Source organism: Electrophorus electricus, chromosome 24 (genome assembly GCF_013358815.1).
Source record: "Electrophorus electricus isolate fEleEle1 chromosome 24, fEleEle1.pri, whole genome shotgun sequence".
Classification (NCBI taxonomy): domain Eukaryota; kingdom Metazoa; phylum Chordata; class Actinopteri; order Gymnotiformes; family Gymnotidae; genus Electrophorus; species Electrophorus electricus.
The window spans coordinates 11467445-11484944 of record NC_049558.1 but is presented as its reverse complement, the minus strand read 5'-3'; the positions used below and the strand labels follow the sequence as shown (position 1 = coordinate 11484944).

Here is a 17500-nt window from a genome sequence, read left to right as displayed (position 1 = left end):
ACAGGTGCGTCTGCGGCTCGCGTCCGCAGGGAGGCGCCGAGGACGTGCCGGGTTATTCGGTCACGTCTGTTTCACTTTTACTTCTTAAAGCAGGACAGCGGCACACGGCAGCAGGTCTGAGCCAGACGCACTGTAGAACAACCCGGTGGCGAGAGTTCGCCAGGATGAGCTACGACAGGGCTATCACCGTCTTCTCTCCGGACGCACACCTGTTCCAGGTGGATTATGCACAAGAAGCCGTCCAGAAAAGCTCCGCGGCGTTGAGTAGCGGGACCCTAACCAAGGCCCGAGCTCCGTGTGATAAAGGTCTTCCGACTCTGAAATGGGACGTGGGTTACGGGAGGCGCACGTGAGCTGCCCGGGAAGGGCGCAGGGGGTCAGCACTGCAGCCGCGTGACATTGTGGTGAACTCGTAGGTCGGGGCACGAGGCAGACACATCGTTGTCCTTGCGGTTGAGAAGAAATCCTCAGCCGTGCTCCAGGACGGTGCGCAAGATCTGCGCCCTGGATGAGAACGTTTTCATGGCGTTTGCGGGTAAACGATTTCATCCTCCTTTCATCTGGGGCTTCTCCCCGGTCATGGCGCAGCGTAGGCGTTATATGATCACTGTAGTTCTGTTGTCCACATTCATGTGGAGAACAGAACAGAACAGGAGTGCATTTCCTGATCTCCAGGACTGACCGCAGACGCAAGGGTCCTCATCAACAGGGCCAGAGTGGAGTGTCAGAGTCACAGACTGACCGTGGATGACCCCATCACTGTAGAGTACATCACCTGCTACGTCTCTAGTCTCAAACAGGTAACAACTCCATCTTCATCAAAAACCTGAGCCAGAGTAGTGTACTCCAACCCAATCTCCTTATCTGGTGTGCGTAGCATTACACACAGAGTAACGGACGACGGCCTTTTGGGATTTCTACCCTAATTGTGGGCTTCGATGATGATGGTACTCCCAATCTCTACCAAACTGACCCATCTGGAACATACCATGCCTGGAAGGTAGGCAGGCCTGTTTATCCTTTAGCTCCCAGTTTCCTTCCAAACGTAGCTGTAGGCATTCACATTCCACCAGGCCAAAGTTTGGACAGATGTACCACACTTCCTGAAATTTTGGAAAAACAGTGAAGACAACAAAAGAATGAAATGTGTGACTGTTGTCTTCAAAAGCAGCTCTCAGAGGTGAGGCATCAGTGCACAGGGGGGTGAAGACTAAAGTTCTGAATAAAAACTATCCAATGAGGGGAAATTTCAAATGACTTTTTTTTAAAGGCTGAACTAGTTTACAATGTGCCGAGTCCCAAGAGGACGCCCCCTGCAAAAAGCCCCACTCCGTCAAGTGCCAGGTTGACTCACTATACCCTAGAGGGCATAATGCATTTAAATGCTTGTTCGTGAGGACATGTTGAAAGCTGGCAAGTCTCTGGATTTCTTTGCACTGGACTGTTCTGACAGATGAACCGGGAACGCCATCAGATCAGCAAAAGCAGTGCGAGAGTTACTGGAAAAAAGCTACAGAGAGGAAGACATGGAATCTGATGCCCTAGTGCTGAAACTGGCTGTGCGAGCCCTCTTGGAGGTACAGACACAAACATCCACACAACTTAGAAGCAGCCTCAAGCAGATTCATTTTGTAACTAGTGCAAACACAAAACTTACAACCCAAGGGAGACCAAGGTCACGCTGTACCCATTCAACCATGCTGAGAACAGAGTCTTCCATTTTACCATCTCAAGTTTGGTTTATTTGGCACATACACCGTATAACTCGTAGTGAAACTCTGCCCAAACTGAGGAAAAAGAAAACAGGGGTGCATAGAATATATATTTCTCTATATATGTACAAAAATATATTAACAATGTACATACAATATATGTATGTAATCTTGCCAATTACTCTCGCACAGCCTGGTCATTTCCCCCTACATGGCACTTCAGAGCAGTTAAGGTACAAAGCTCATATGGACTGTTCTCACTGCATGTCTAAGCAAAGTCAACACCTCAGAACCGAGCGTTAAGACTTGCATCTGGAAAAAGACCCATTTTCAGTTCCAGATAAGGTTTGTTTTGAATAAACACTTCAAAACCATCGCTTTCTGCATACTTGTGTTGAAGCTGGTCTTTGAACCCATGACAAACCGCATGAACATTCTTAGGTTGTCAGTCATGTGGTAAATTGTAGGAGCATAAACGAAGTGACAACAGCCCCGTGATGTGTGACGGTGTTGCAGGTGGGAGCCAAGAACATCGAACTCGCCACGAGGGAGAGGTGGAGTCATGAAGGTGCGTTTGCTGCCTCTACCAGTCTCCACGCCCACCCGACATTTGCATCTGCCATCAGATTTTGGAACCAGCGGAGGTAGAAGAGATCGTCTCTGCTATCAAGAGACGAGGCTGAAGGGAAGAAGGTGGGGAGGCCCCCACCCTGCCTGCCAGGAGGCCGTAGGACCAAAACATCTAGGTACATAATGCGTGGGGGGGGGAAGAAAACGCCACCAACTTAATGAGCCATTTCACATTTTATTAACAATGGTTCTTTTTTATACAAAGTCCCCATTTATGCTTAAATCAAAAAGAAACGAAAAGGCTCTTAAATCAATGTTTGGGGATCGTATGCCAAAACCTGGCATAGTCAGTTTTAAATTCACATTCTGAAACTCCAGTAATATTTACATCAGTACAAATAAAAAAAGTGCCTTATTTGGAATTAAAGACATGATTGAGGTAACCGTGCATTTCAGTTTCTGTGCAAATCTGTTCATATTATACGTTAACCAATAGCCAACAATTAGCAATAGTGCATGAGCCAATTAGAGGGGGGCGGGGGGAGAAAAAACAAAAAAAACAAAAACCAAAACAAAACTGATTAGTTGAAAGAGCCTCAACCGGAGAGGAAAGCTGACCAGTCTGGCACCAGTCTGCCCAGTCTGCCGAGGCATCAATATCTGCAAGAGATGACACGGGATATGGTGAGGGCTTAGTTTGCCAAGTAGGCCATTGCTGGTCACCAACATGGCTGCTGGAGACATCCTTCCATCTGACCCCCGAGGAGATTTCCCCGGGCCCTCACCGAGTCGGCCATTCGGGTGTACACGGTTTCCAGGGGTTTTAAAAAAGAAACCCAGACACTGCAGAAAGTTAAAGTTCTGGGGAACACTCGCCCTAGTCACCTCTGCCCCAGACACGCCCACAGCGGTGGGGCGGGACCAGCGCCACCTGCCAAACTCACCTGCCAGTCTCACAGTCTGCCGCTACCCACTGCTGGCAGGGGGGCAAAACGCTGAACGAGCCCTCTGCCCCGTTGCCCTCGGTAACCACCCCTGAAGCCACGGCCCCGGAGGAAGCGACCCGGCACTCCAAAAGTCTCCACGTTCAGCTTGCGTTCTTCTGCCCATGTTGTGCGTCTAAGGGCAGAGAAAGGAAAGCCACCATCACTCCAGACGTACTCAGGAGCCTTCAAGTTCACGCGGGAAAAGAAGTTAAACTAAGCCAAATGGGATTCATTTATTAAAACGTGGACTGCTACTTCCGACAAGATAAACCAGTGTAGCCTGCATGCGCTACAGCAGTTGGCAGTAGTGGGACCAGAGCAAAAATACCTCGCCTTCAGCTCTGAAGAGATGTTGTCAAAGAAACTTTTTGCCTTGTTGTAAAAGCACTTGGAGCCCAGGAGCTCCTCCTCTGCTGGTCCGTCGCCAGTCTTCATCTCTTCAGTGTCTGCGTGGGGTGGCGAAACACACTGACCGCACTGCGATACTTAACATTACCGCAGCCCGGGCAGCAGAACGGCTACGTCGTTACCTTTGACATTCTGGTCGTCCCGGGGTTCCTTTGAAAGGGCGTCTTTGTTGAACTGGGCATTAGCCGTTTCAAAGTCAAAGTCTGACTCAAACTGAAGGGTGGTTGGCTTGGTGTTGCCCACGATGATCTGGCCTCGTCCACGATTCCTCGACCTGCGACTCCCTACGCGGAAAAACAAAAACAGGCGTTTGCCAGGCTGCTACGGTAAATCATTTTAAAACTCAACAGAACAGGAGGGACACCTTGTCTCCTCCGCTGCGGAGGTCTGTTCTCATCGTTGGCTTGGCTTGTTCCCTGCATGTCACTTTGAGTGGTCGATGCGTCTATAGAGAAATGAAGACCAATTAACCCTGAAGCATGGGACGTCAAACCACAGAAATAAGACATCACCCAGTAGGTGTATAAAAGGACCACCACAAGAAATGCCTCAATGCCAATTAAAAAAAACAAACCCTTTACAAATTAGTACCATGTTAAGGAGTAACTTGTTAAAAGGAACAGCAAGTCATTTTCCCCCCTACAAAGTAGCAGCAAGTTTTGAAAGTGCAGCTCATGAGATGCAAAATCCAATTGCTTTAAAAAGTCCTCAAAATAACCAGATTATGCTACACAGAACAGATCCCCCACAAACATGGCCACCTTCAAAATAGTGCAATGCAGAATCTCAAACATCCAGGCCACTAGGTGTCAGTATAGTGGCCATTTCATACCATAAAGAACCACTGAAAAAATATCTTGCGCCAATAAAAGCAAAGAAATGTGAGCTTACTCCCGAGTTCAGTGGTCCTGCGCGTCTGAGGGCTACCCCTGCTGGATCTCGGTGGTCCGACAGCCTCCCTCGCTTGCTGTGGTGGCGCAAGCAAACCTTTCTTTGGAGCAGCTCCCTCAGGGGGCACAGTCTGGACAGCCTGCTCCACCGTTGGGGCCCTTCTCAGAGACCCCTGTAGACCTGCTCTCGGCCCAGCCGGAGATCAGCCACCGTTAACACAAGAAAGGCCAAACAAGCACGTTACTCAAGGTCATGGGAGCAAGCGTGCTTGCATTCATCAACTGCACTCCAGACGTGGTGCCTGAAATCAGATGCCATCATGAAGTCTGACAGAATTCACCCATCAGAACGCATTCACTACAGAGCCATCGCGCCTTACCCAGGCCCAGAGCTGCCACGTACTGCTGGCTGAGGAGCGTGCTGGCAGCAAGCGGGTTGTAGGATGGCATCATGCTTCTGTAGGGACTATAAGCTCCCTGGGGCCCGTAGGAGCCACCCACCGAGGACTGGAAGACAACAGGAGCAGCCCCCCCAAAAAAACAAAAACAAACAGATTAGTAGGCAAAATTATGGATGAAGTGAGAAGGGAGAAAAGCCACAGAGCCATACCTGAACGATTGCAGGATCTTGCGGCAAACCATGGTGCAGCTTGGGGGGTTCACAAACAGTGATGTCTTTGATGTCACTTCCTCTGAAGATTATGTAGTCAAAAACCTCGTCCCGAGGCGGAACGGGCCTGTCGGTGGGTCTACCCTCCGTGCCGAAGGAGCGCACTAAGATAGCAACGCAACAGTCAGCGCTTTCTTCACACAGGACAGTTCAAACGTCCAGCAGCACGCCAGTAAACACACGAGACTGATCCACGCGCACACGTCGGGACCACAAAACGTAGACGTGTGCAAACACGCGCGCCCCAGGGAGGCTTTTGAATTCCACGTGCAGTGAAGCGTTTCTTCCAGCAGCTACTGCGCGGGCGTCGTTAACAGAAACCTACCTTTCGCCAAGGCCACTGTAGAGTTGTCGGTGTCAATCGTGTACAATATCCCTTCGTAGCGAATCTGGGCCTTTGAGATCAGACTTATTTTACTCCCGATGTACGGTGTGCCCGTGCTCATGGTTGAAGAGTTTACGAGCTCAAACTTCACGCGATAAGCGGCCCGTTCAAAAGCAAACCGTTCGGTAGCGCGCGCGCTGCTCTCATTTTCTCCCTCCAGCAGTGAAGGGAAGCGCACGCGCTGGGTCACTTATATGGCACAGCTCGAGCAGGTAAACCACGCCCCTTTCATTGGCACGCTTACACCTGGCGCGCATTCGCGTGGGCAAGGCCAACACCTCTCTGTGTCGGCGAACAGCAGCAACCATATACCATTACACGCTGATGCTGCGTCATGTGAATTAATATTACAGATATCATACGCTTACAGCAGTCTGCAGTAATTATGACTGCTACATAAAAGCAACAACAGATCCTTGATGTAATGGTCACGTGGGCTTGCGCACTCGCCCTAGAACAGGACAAGTCCAGAGAACAGCTGTCTTCTTAAAGCCAAATTAACCCCGAACCTAAATTTCCAACTGGCATGAATACCGTTGCAATAGGCCATTAAGCCTGACAGACCTTTATGCATTTAGGTAAGCCTCCCGGTTGTTCAACGTCATCGTAGCTTGTGCTTTCAGACCCATGGCAAACCTTTTTAAAATAGCTTCCTGGTTTCTACATGCATGCGTGTCTAACCGGCACATTAGCGTTGTGCAGTGTTCTGCAGAAACTTTGCACGGTATCCTTTCACGTAAGGAGGAGGAAATCTGACTGTTTCTGACCAGCAGTCATAACAGCCAGATGTGGCGCCACCCTCGTGAGCATCGTGTGACATGCGTGGCTGGGGTTAAGGATGTAGATGTAATCCCATGTTCAGCGTGGTACACAAGGTTTGCAAAGAACGTTTCCTATATCAGACGCACGAGCAAGGTGCTTCTGAAGTTCCAGGAGTCTTCTAGTTTAAGTCTGCAAAGGCGGATATTTAAACCACCACATTCATTCCAGGGGGTTGGAAAGGTCAGATCTGAATGCATTCGCCCTCTCCCCGAGTCAAGGCACGAGCAGCGTAATTAACAGAACCCGTGCCGTTCGGCTGTAGAAGCGCGTGACTAAGTCACATCCCAGTTCAGGTGTATTCTGCAGCAACGTGACTTCTCAGCCTTACTGCCCTGCTGGCAAACTGCCCTGCTGGCACGTCCTTTTGAAATACCACAAATCACGACTGTATTTGAGTCTTCTCTAAAATACAGATCCACATTAATCCTGAAAAACCTCTCGATCTCCGAATGTGTTTATGAGTGAGCGTGTCGGGGGGTGTGGGGTTTGAGTTTCACATTTGAAACGGAAACATATGATGGGCTATTTTTAAAAGATCCGCTTTGAAATGACAGTCTTGCTCAACTCCTTCCAGTGAACTCTGCGGAGCACAGTATCCGCGCGCACGCTCGGTCATCACCGCTCTAATTACAAACGGACAAGTGCGGAAAAACCCCGCAGCCATCTTGAACTCGGTTACAACACCGTAAAGTCAAGGACGGCGCGAGAAGCAACGCGTCCACAATAAGTTATTAACGGAACCGTGTCACGTGGCGGGTCACTCCGCTGCCGTACCGACACGCGCCCCCGTCCGACGGTACTGCCCGTCCCGTTTGTCCAACTCTTTAAATGTGGAACTGACCAATCACAACGCCCCGGGGCCCGCGTCACCGGCAACGTAGCCAATCGGCGCATGCGTCCTACGCGCGAGCGTAGCCGAGTGAAGATGGCGGCGGGCTCCGACTTGCTGGACGACGTTTTCTTCAGCGCGGACGTGGACGAGACCGTCGTGAGCGCTTTGGTCGGGTCCCTGGAGAGCGAGCTGACCGGCTCGGGTCACGGCGCCGCCCAGCCCGTGGACAAGCACGCACGCGCCCCGCTTGTGAGCGCTAATTCCGATGTCCACGAGAGCCAAACGGGACTTGCACGCGAGCTCGTCAACGCAGGTAAGCTGGTGAGCAGGTGAGCGGGCTCGCGCTGCTGGCGTTGTTTTTGTTTTCCTTCCTCCCTCCCCGTGGCGCGCTCTCGCGCGTGTAAACGAGCGCGCTAACACTTCGCGCTTTGTCGTGTGTTTCTGTCGCCCAAGGCTCGAGGACCGCAGCGGGGGTGATCCACGGCACGAGGTCGTCCCAGGGTGCAACTCCAGACCCCGCAGCAGGCTCGGGCTCGCACGCGGACCTCAGCACCGGAGCCGCCAACACGCGCCACGGACACAAAGACGCTGCGGGAGTCGCGACTTTGAATGGCAGTACCGAGCTGCTCAGGTCTCCGCGTGCATCACGCGCCAACGCGCTTTCCGAGAAGTCTTCCGCGCTCACGGCCGTCAGTAACGGAGCTGGTCCCGTGGCGGTGGCGCCCGCAGCCTCCAGCACCGTCATCCAGACCTCTCGAACGCACGCGCAGAATGCTTCTACTTCAACTGTGATCTCGGCACGGGCGTCCCGTCTGAGCACCGGACCTGCCGTTACACTCCCGAGGCCGCCTATGCAAACACCGGGTACGGTGACCGCGCCAAGCGGAAGCAGCAACTCGGTTGTGTCCGCCGGGGTGAACGTTGCACACGTGCCTGCCGCGAATACGACGGCACACCTCAGTTCCGGAGCTAACAAGGCAGACTCGCGCAAAACGAGCAATCAGACGGCGGCTCCGGCCCCTACGACAAGTGCTGTCGCGAGCACAGGTGACCCGTCTCTCGCGCAGCCCATGCAAAGCAGCCTCCAGCCTGGAACAACAAGCGCGAAAGACCCCGTGCTGCCAACCATGACACGAGCTTCCGTGCCCGCGAGCATCACGTCCAGCGCGGGCGGGATCAGGGCAGTGGCGCCGGTGTTGGCGCCGAGGCCTCCGAACGTCCAGAACGTCCAGCTCCCTCCCGGTAACGGACGCATCTCTCCACACCGGCCCGTGACTTTACCGCCGGTTTACCGGTTTGTTGTGGTTAGTGACGCGTTTACATGTACAGTATCAAAGTAAACCGCCGTTAACGGGCCGTTTCACGAGACTCCATTCTGTAGACGATATTCGGTACCTCATGTGCAGTTCCGCAGTTCCGCGGATGTAGGGGTTTGTTTCCCGTGGGGCGTTTGCAGTGTTTTGCACTTTGAGGTGAAGGTTTGCCTTATGATGCCATATGATGGTTTTCCGTTTGCTCTTTAAGAACAGGTCCCATGCAGGGAAGCGAACGTGCTTCACCAGTCTGGAATGACATCCTGTGCATAAGTTGTTTGTGCAGTCAGGTCTTTTGCTGTGCTGCATGCGCTCACGTGTGAGAGTTGGTTCTGTTTGTGAGCGAGTCTGGGCCAGTCTGGGCGAGTCCAACAGGTTTTAGCTTAACTCTGAATGGCAGTCACACCTGCAACTTTACCTTGAACTTTTATCTTAAACGGACTTAATTAGTGAGGCCCGGTATCGGTTCCAGTAAAGCAAAACAGAAGGTCTGGACGTGTGTGTGTGTGTGTGTAGGGATGGTCCTCGTACGAAGTGAGAGTGGTCAGCTGTTGATGATTCATCAGCAGACACTGGCCCAGATGCAAGCGCAGTCCCAGGGCGCCATGGCAACGAGACCTACCACACCTACCAGCACTCCACCTGTTCACATTACCTCGGTACAAGTATGTATCTCTCTCTCTCTCTCTCTCTCTCTCTCTCTCTCGCTGTGTGTGTGTTATTGCCTCATGCTGCCCTTCTGTTCCAGGTCCCTGGGACCACGATCCTCACGCGGCAGGTGACTCCCACCACCATGATCAAGCAGGGTGCTGTGGTCCCCGCGTCTGCCCAGACGCTGTCTGGTCTCCAGAGGCCTCTGCCGCTGCAGGTGATCCTCTCCTCTGCTCCGGGGCCTTCGTCCCGCTGTGTCGAAACTCCTCGGCCCGGTGACGTTGCTTACTGAGCTGTTTCACGCCGGCTCTTCTTCACCCTGCAGAACTCGATTATGGTGGGCGGCACAGCCACGCCCCCTGTTGGCGCGCCGGCCGGAGCAGCACCCACCCCGGTCTCCAAGGTGAGTGAGCGTTGCGCACCACCGTGTAGAAGTTGGGTCCGATCCTAAATCGACACACCCGGTTCTAATGTGGAAACACACAGACTTGCCGATAGTCAGGATTGGGTTTTGTTCCTTCAGCGAAATGAGTGCCTTGTCTGGCGTTTCTTCACATTTGTGGATTTGTGCGGGTCAGAGACTGTTGAGGGTTAAAACTGTGTGTGTATTGGGGGGTTGTATTTCCTCTAAGGGTGCGTACGACCCACCTGAAAGTTAACCTCATTACAGTACACTTATAGCTTTGTTGTAAATGTTATTCCTCTATAGCTCGACGACAGTAACTGACTGTATATTGGTTTGTGTTTGAGCGTACTTGGTATTTTGGACTGGCGTTCCAGTTTAACTGGTCTAGGCTTTTACGCAGGAGGACCGGCCTGACAGAACGGCGTCTGAAAGCAGTCAGGAACTGTCCTGAGATTTGACCTCTACATTCACACTTGATTATGTGCACTGGAAGTGTGCAGGTGTGGAGACTGAACACCTGTCTTTGATTGACTGGCTTGGTGTTGGGTTAGTGTTGGAGCGTAGTGCGTCTACAGGAGTACATCTAAACTCTGCCTGACTAGATCTCTCTGAGCAGGGTAGGAGCTCAACTCTGCAGGCTGGTGTTTCTCTACCAGACTGCTGTCTGAGGTGTTTGTGACTGGGTGTGATGATTGACCAACTTTTTACAGTGAAACGATGTGGTTAAAATTGAGAATGAGACGTTTGAAAGAAAAGGCGTGAAACTCTTCACACCACTGTGTCGGTATGAGTGAGAGTTGCCTGTGGAGGGACGCGAAGTGCCCTGAACGTGCCGTTTTCGACAGAAACCTCCCTCATTGCTCTCTTATGTGTGTCTTCGTAGGAAACGCTAGAAAATGTCAAGAAGTGCAAGAACTTCCTGTCCACGCTGATTAAGTTGGCGTCAAGCAGCAAGCAGTCCTCGGAGACAGCGGCCAACGTGAAGGAGCTGGTCAGGAGTCTCCTGGTACGTGTTTCCATAGCAACCTGGTGTCCATCACACCTCGGAGTGGGCCTGTGGATGTTTAAATGGCGTGGGAGTGGGAATGTTTGTTTTTAGTTCCGTTTTTTTAAAAGATGGCAGGATTAGGAATGTCTTGTAGCATAAACAGGGACCAAAGAGAACAGCAGTGTGGGGAAACCCCTCTAGAGGAGTGTAGCCTTTAACGTTGGACTTGTAGATCTGATTTGTAAAATAAGGTAACTGTATACATCTGTAAATTAAAAGCCGGCGATAGAAATATTTAATTTGCAGTAGACACACCGCCGTGCTTCTGCGCCTACAGGAGGGGAAGCTTGAGGCCGAGGACTTCACCAGCCGACTGTACCGGGAGCTGCAGTCTTCGCCCCAGCCTTACCTTGTGCCTTTTCTCAAGGTGGTGCGCACACCACACCCCACCCCACCACACCCACACACCCCCCCCCCCAGCTCTGTAACCACACCGTGACTGCAGGCGGCGCGGAATTAACCTGCTCAAGAGCCTGTAGTTTAGATCACATAACAGCAGCCGTCCTGAACTCAGTAAACGCAGACCATGAGAGTAAATAAACACTGATGAGTAGAGCACCAGGAGTGTCCGTGTGTGTGCGTGCGTGCACGTGTGCGCGTGCGTGTGGGTATCTGTGTGTGTCCGTGTTTGTGGGTCCGTGGGTCCGTATGTGTGTGTGTGTGTGTGTGTGTGTGTGTGTGTGTGTGTGTGTGTCCGTGTGTGTGTGTGTGTGTGCACTTTAGGCAACACTGTGTGAGCTCTTGGGTATCACTGCTTTCCTTTTACCCGTGTGTCACCTTCACACCCCCCAGAGGAGTCTTCCAGCATTGCGTCAGATGACCCCTGACTCCCTCGCCTTCATCCACCAGAGCCAGCTGCTGCAAACCCCTGCCACCTCCGGCGCGGGCGCGGCCCAGCGGGTGCCGCCCTTGTCTGCCAAGACCACGCCCACCGCGTCAAGCACCGCCCCCCCACATCAGTCTGTCATCAGCTTGTCGCAGAACACACAGAACAAGCCCAACCTGGTGAAGACGTCACGCTCACACTCTTATGTTAATATTATGTAAGCAGAGAGAGTTGTATTTAATGTGTGTGTGTGTGTGTGTGTGTCTGTGTAGATCCTACAGCAGCACCAGCAGCAGGGGGTACTGATGAGTGGGCCACAGGTCAGCCTGACCCAGACCCCCATGGTCACGCTGAGGCCGGGCCAGCCCCGTGTGTTCGCACCTCAGACCGTAGTAAAGGCGCCCCCCTCTGGTAAGTGTGGGCAGGGTGCCGTGTGGGTGGGGCGCCGCAGGGGGCAGTATGCGCGCCGCGGCCATTCGTCTGACTGCCCAGAGTTCCTCTGGCCCACCGCTGATTGGTTCTCTCTGTTTGTGCTGCGGTTCTCGTGATTTTAGTTGTCGGACGAGCGTGTAAACGTTACGCGGTGTGGTGGTCGGGGCACGTGCGTATCGCCTTTCTGACGGGTCCAGGCAGAACTTTGCAGAAGGATCGGGTCCTGATTACCTGGTCTACCATCAGACAGGGAGGACTGACGCTCCCGACACACCTCTGTCATTATACCAACCACTGTTGTCAATTGCACGATACATGGTTATATGTAAAAAACAAACAAACAAATAAAACAAACACCTGGATATTCAGGTATACTGTTGTGTAATTTGCATTATATGTTGGTCTTATGACTGCTACCTTGCTCAACTACATAACTGTACCAGATTGGTTGACAGTTGACTTGATGGTTGCACATAGAATTATTTGGCAGAGAACCGCTGCCACCTTGTGGTCATGCTTGGAAGTGACACCACACGATCGGACACAGCCCTCCCGCATATACTCTCCTGTTTATTTAAAAAAGTATTTCCTTTTATATTCTTTGTTTTTCCTTCTGCGCCCTTTAACACCCTTTAATCCCATTTTTTTTCCTTCTGCGTAGGCACCTTGCTGAAGTCCGGCTTGGCTGTGGGGACCAAGCTGTTGTCTGGACCTGAGTCTGTATCCTCAGCAGTCCAGAGGACCAAAGTAAAAGTGGCAGGCAGCAGCGGCTGCTTCAGGTCAGCGCAGATAAACCCCTCCGTCCCTTACGTGGCGTTTAAACTGATCTGGGTTCAGATTTACACACGAACGGACTGATCAAGCCACAGATACTCCAGAGCTGTTTAACTGATGCGTATAATTGACTGAGTAGTATTCATTTCATTTCGGTTTTCCCACTGTATAGCGGCAGTGGTCCCAGATTAATTAAGGTTTCTGTGGTTCTCGGTGGGGATTATTTATATGGGAGCCCACCGCACGTTAAGACCCTTTTAAAACTGCAAACTTCCCCGCTAAGTGGTTTATGTCTGAACCTGGCATGGATCTTGAAGGGGTACTTGGATTTACCACCAGCCAAAGAGTCCCAGCCCAGATTAAGATTGATCCCAGACTAAAATGCACACTGTTGAGGCTAAGCTCCGTCTGAGTTTATCCAAAGTAGCTTTTTTTGTTTTTGTTTACTGTTGTTGCCCTGTAGTCTGAGCCAGGTGTTAGCAGGATGCAAACACAGCAGCACTGGAATAGTCAGCCTGTACAGTTAACGGCTGGAAACGACGTCCGTGCGCACCAGACGCTTGTCCTCTTTCCCAGAAGCCCCTGCCTGCTGCTGATCTGGCGCACGACGCACAGACGGTTTTGTTTGTTGCACACAGAGGAAGAGGAGGGGAGAATGGGGCGAGGATTTAACACAGCGGAGGCACGGCTAGAGAGGAGAGTGAAAGGCAGGGACCAGGGAGAGAGAGGGAGAATCTCCACCTTCCCCACGCTGAATGATGCTGAAAAGCTGAACATATTGGTGGGAAAAACATGGAACCTGTAGATTTAGGGGGACAGTGTATACCAAACTGCCATAAGATCAGAGAAACCACCATAACGGGCACAGTCGCCAGTATTTAGACGGTTTGTAATCTAATGTTATCAGTATTTATTTCACAGTTCCCTTCTGGTTCAGACACAAACCTCGGGAGGTTCTACAACAATTTTTGTTGTTTGTCATTTTATTTAGTTGTTAATTTTCTATTCTCTATAAAAACAGTTAATTTGTATATTAATAATAAATCTACATAAATGGTAGTGCTTTGGCAACATGGGTATTTTATCCTGTCATGCCAAAGAAGCAATTAACTTGATCTGAATGGAGAGAAAGAGAGAAATCACACACACATACACACACACACACACACTTGTGGCCAAAATATTGGGCCAAAAACAAAATTAAATTTAATGGCCCCAACAACAAATCATTAGTCGGAAAATTAACTAGAACTAAAAGCCGCCCTCCTGAGAATGGCCCCAATGGGGGGGGGGAACATCACTTCTTGTACGTACGGATAAACTCATGAGAACATCTAAATGTTTTGATCTTAAATTCAAACCAGCACGTTTCTTACTGCTGAGAGCATTAAGGAGCATTAATGTCGTGTAGTGTTGCGTTTGGCTGTGTGTTTAGTCTTGGAGTGTGTACAGTAAGTCCCACTATACACCACCAGAACAGACCAGGAGCCCTTATGTAGGACGTTCACGTAGAATAGCAAATCCCATAAGTCTCTGTCCCATATATATCTCACACCTATCACTCAGTTTTCTTATAAATAAGGCAAAAAAAGACTAGTAAGTAAAGCGTGCTCTCTCTCTCTCGCTCTCTCTCTTCAGCCTTTTGCCATTCACATATAGGAGAATTCACACACACACACACACACGTGTATGTGAGTATATGTGTGGTACTAACATTGAGAAGTATGTATGTGTGTGCGCACGCAGGGACGATGACGACATTAACGACGTGGCGTCCATGGCTGGCGTGAACCTCTCTGAAGAGAGTGCTCGTATTCTGGCCACCAGCTCGGAGCTGGTGGGAGCAGTGACCCGCTCCTGTAAGGATGAAACCTTCCTTCACACAGGCTCACTGCAGCGCAGGGCTCTGGAGATAGGTGGGACATGCACACACTTCAACACACGCACTCACACACACATACACACACACACCTGTACAGTCACACTTCATCACACATACCTGTACGTACACACACCCACACCTGCCCAATTCATCACACACCTGTACATAGATACACACACATTTACAACATTTAGCAGACGCTCTTATCCAGAGCGACTTATAAAGTGCTTTGTCATTTCCTCACAATATACATCCTAGTACAGTGCAGTAGGTTAGAGTCCAATATACCAATGAACTAGAACACTGTAGAAGTACAGGGATCAATACTGATGCCGAGAAGTGCAACATATTTAAGATCTATCTTAAACATTGATAAGTGCTATAAACAATAAGTATTAGAGTTTGTTAAACAACATAAACAAATCCCTACAATAAGTGCTAGTTTGTTAAACAACATAAACAAAACCCTACAATAAGTGCTAGAGTTTGTTAAACAACATAAACAAATCCCTACAATAAGTACTAGAGTTTGTTAAACAACATAAACAAATCCCTACAATAAGTGCTAGAGTTTGTTAAACAACATAAACAAATCCCTACAATAAGTGCTAGAGTTTGTTTAACAACATAAACAAAACCCTACAATAAGTGCTAGAGTTTGTTAAACAACATAAACAAATCCCTACAATAAGTGCTAGTTTGTTAAACAACATAAACAAATCCCTACAATAAGTGCTAGTTTGTTAAACAACATAAACAAATCCCTACAATAAGTGCTAGAGTTTGTTAAACAACATAAACAAAACCCTACAATAAGTGCTAGAGTTTGTTTAACAACATAAACAAATCCCTACAATAAGTGCTAGAGTTTGTTAAACAACATAAACAAATCCCTACAATAAGTGCTAGAGTTTGTTAAACAACATAAACAAATCCCTACAATAAGTGCTAGTTTGTTAAACAACATAAACAAATCCCTACAATAAGTGCTAGTTTGTTAAACAACATAAACAAAACCCTACAATAAGTGCTAGAGTTTGTTTAACAACATAAACAAAACCCTACAATAAGTGCTAGAGTTTGTTAAACAACATAAACAAATCCCTACAATAAGTGCTAGTTTGTTAAACAACATAAACAAATCCCTACAATAAGTGCTAGAGTTTGTTAAACAACATAAACAAAACCCTACAATAAGTGCTAGAGTTTGTTAAACAACATAAACAAATCCCTACAATAAGTGCTAGTTCGTTAAACAACATAAACAAATCCCTACAATAAGTGCTAGTTTGTTAAACAACATAAACAAATCCCTACAATAAGTGCTAGTTTGTTAAACAACATAAACAAATCCCTACAATAAGTGCTAGAGTTTGTTAAACAACATAAACAAATCCCTACAATAAGTGCTAGAGTTCGTTAAACAACATAAACAAATCCCTACAATAAGTGCTAGTTTGTTAAACAACATAAACAAAACCCTACAATAAGTACTAATTTAGTCAGTCAATATGGGAGCAGTGTCAGTTGTCCTTTAAATATTCCACAAATAGATGAGTCAAGGGACTCTGCTGTCCAGACAGCAAGTGGGACAGAACAGAAAATAGTCTCACACACACCTGTACCTACACACACCCATCCACCCAATTCATCACACACACACCTGTATTTGAATGACACAGACCCACCTTGTTCATACATTCACTGGCCACTTCTTGGTGTGTTTAGTTAACTGTTGGCCTGCACAGTTCATCAGTCCATCTGAACACTGCAGTTTATCATGGTATGTAGTACAAACAGGGAGACCCTGGTGATCTTCTCAGATGTTCTCACATTCTGCTGTGTGGACTTGTGTGAGAGAGTGTAGCCCCTGCCAGCCTGGTGAGACCGTTCCCTTACCCACCTGCGGGTTACGACACCGATGGCACCTCGGTACCTCCACCATCTCTTTAGCTTTAGCAACTTTAAGAGACATATCGTTGTCTTTGCACCTCGTCATGGTTGCTGAGAAGGTGCACCACTGTAATGTCACCAGCAAACTTGCCAAAGTAATTTTTAGCTGTGCTGCTACACAGTCATTGGTTCAGAAATATGAACAGCGGTGGACCTAGCACGCAGCGCCAAGGGACTCCTGTGCTTGGTGTGTTGGGGCTGGAGGTGACCCGGACTGACCCAATCCGGAAGTCAAAGATCTAGTTGTAGAGTGAGGTGTTCTGGCCCAGAAGGCTTAACTATTTCTGTAAGTTGCTGTGGAATGTTGAAAGAGGAACAGATCAGTGGCAGGCGATTGCGAGAAGGTTTGTCATTGAAGAGATGTGGGACTTCCTGTGCGTGTCGGAGGCCGCGCTTCGCAGCCAGGCGCCCGAAGCTCTTCGTGACAATTGGCGTGACGCCTTCTGGTGGACACCGACGATTCCTTTGGCACAGGGAAGACCCTGGCTGTTTTTGACGCTCTCAGGAAGTCTGGCTCAGGGAGATGTCAAAGACTGCGATGCCAAATATACGGCTATTGCAACACAAACGTGGGTGTTGCTGTGGCGTTGGGATTGGCGCTTATGTGTCCGTGGATGATTGTAATTCTGTACATGCACCTGCGCCGGACAGTGAAAGATGGTATCGATGCAAAATGCTCTTCTCTTCCTGAGTTTATCAGGGGCACAAAAACCGAAGCCCTTCTCAAAACTCTTATGTTCCTCATGGTCTTAAGAGAACAAAACAGGACTTATCTTAGATTCTGAGCTAAAGGCTCATTTTGTTTATTTATTTATTCCTTCCCGCCTCCGTTACGGCTGCACAAATGAAGAGCCATAAATCAAAATTGAAGTTGTGGTGTTTTTCTGAAGTTGGAAATGTTATTTATTTCTTTTTACAAAGAGCCCTGAAATTGGGTGGA

At 49.3% G+C, this 17500-nt stretch overlaps 2 protein-coding genes across 4 annotated transcripts in view; one reads left to right on the top strand and one right to left on the bottom strand.

Annotated features, from left to right (window-relative positions):
- Positions 1 to 2497: 2497 nt before the first annotated feature.
- On the bottom strand, positions 2498 to 7090 carry lsm14b (LSM family member 14B). 2 transcript variants are annotated; one of them, XM_027028887.2, is made up of 9 exons: positions 5562 to 7090; positions 5177 to 5340; positions 4947 to 5073; positions 4568 to 4747; positions 4041 to 4121; positions 3799 to 3960; positions 3602 to 3714; positions 3227 to 3401; positions 2498 to 2942 (listed from the first exon to the last, which is right to left on the bottom strand). In XM_027028887.2, exons 1-8 carry the CDS (start codon positions 5680 to 5682, stop codon positions 3249 to 3251), a joined length of 1101 nt encoding a protein of 366 aa, XP_026884688.2. In that variant the 5' UTR covers positions 5683 to 7090; the 3' UTR covers positions 2498 to 2942; positions 3227 to 3248. The 2 variants fall into 2 exon arrangements, with proteins under 2 accessions (XP_026884688.2, XP_026884687.2); XM_027028886.2 differs by having other exon boundaries at positions 3597 to 3714; positions 5562 to 7083.
- A 159-nt stretch (positions 7091 to 7249) lies between these two features.
- Positions 7250 to 17500, top strand: part of LOC113589300 (transcription initiation factor TFIID subunit 4-like) — a 22388-nt gene continuing 12137 nt past the window's right edge. Inside the window, exons 1-11 of one of the 2 annotated variants that reach the window (XM_035522403.1) lie at positions 7250 to 7588; positions 7729 to 8517; positions 9105 to 9253; positions 9337 to 9456; positions 9565 to 9642; positions 10529 to 10651; positions 10971 to 11060; positions 11543 to 11698; positions 11792 to 11930; positions 12613 to 12730; positions 14472 to 14641. In XM_035522403.1, coding sequence (XP_035378296.1) covers positions 7336 to 7588; positions 7729 to 8517; positions 9105 to 9253; positions 9337 to 9456; positions 9565 to 9642; positions 10529 to 10651; positions 10971 to 11060; positions 11543 to 11698; positions 11792 to 11930; positions 12613 to 12730; positions 14472 to 14641 — 2185 coding nt within the window. In that variant the 5' untranslated portion in view covers positions 7250 to 7335. Of the gene's footprint in view, positions 7589 to 7728; positions 8518 to 9104; positions 9254 to 9336; positions 9457 to 9564; positions 9643 to 10528; positions 10652 to 10970; positions 11061 to 11485; positions 11699 to 11791; positions 11931 to 12612; positions 12731 to 14471; positions 14642 to 17500 lie in introns of both variants that reach the window. The other variant, XM_035522402.1, reaches the window with a different exon arrangement.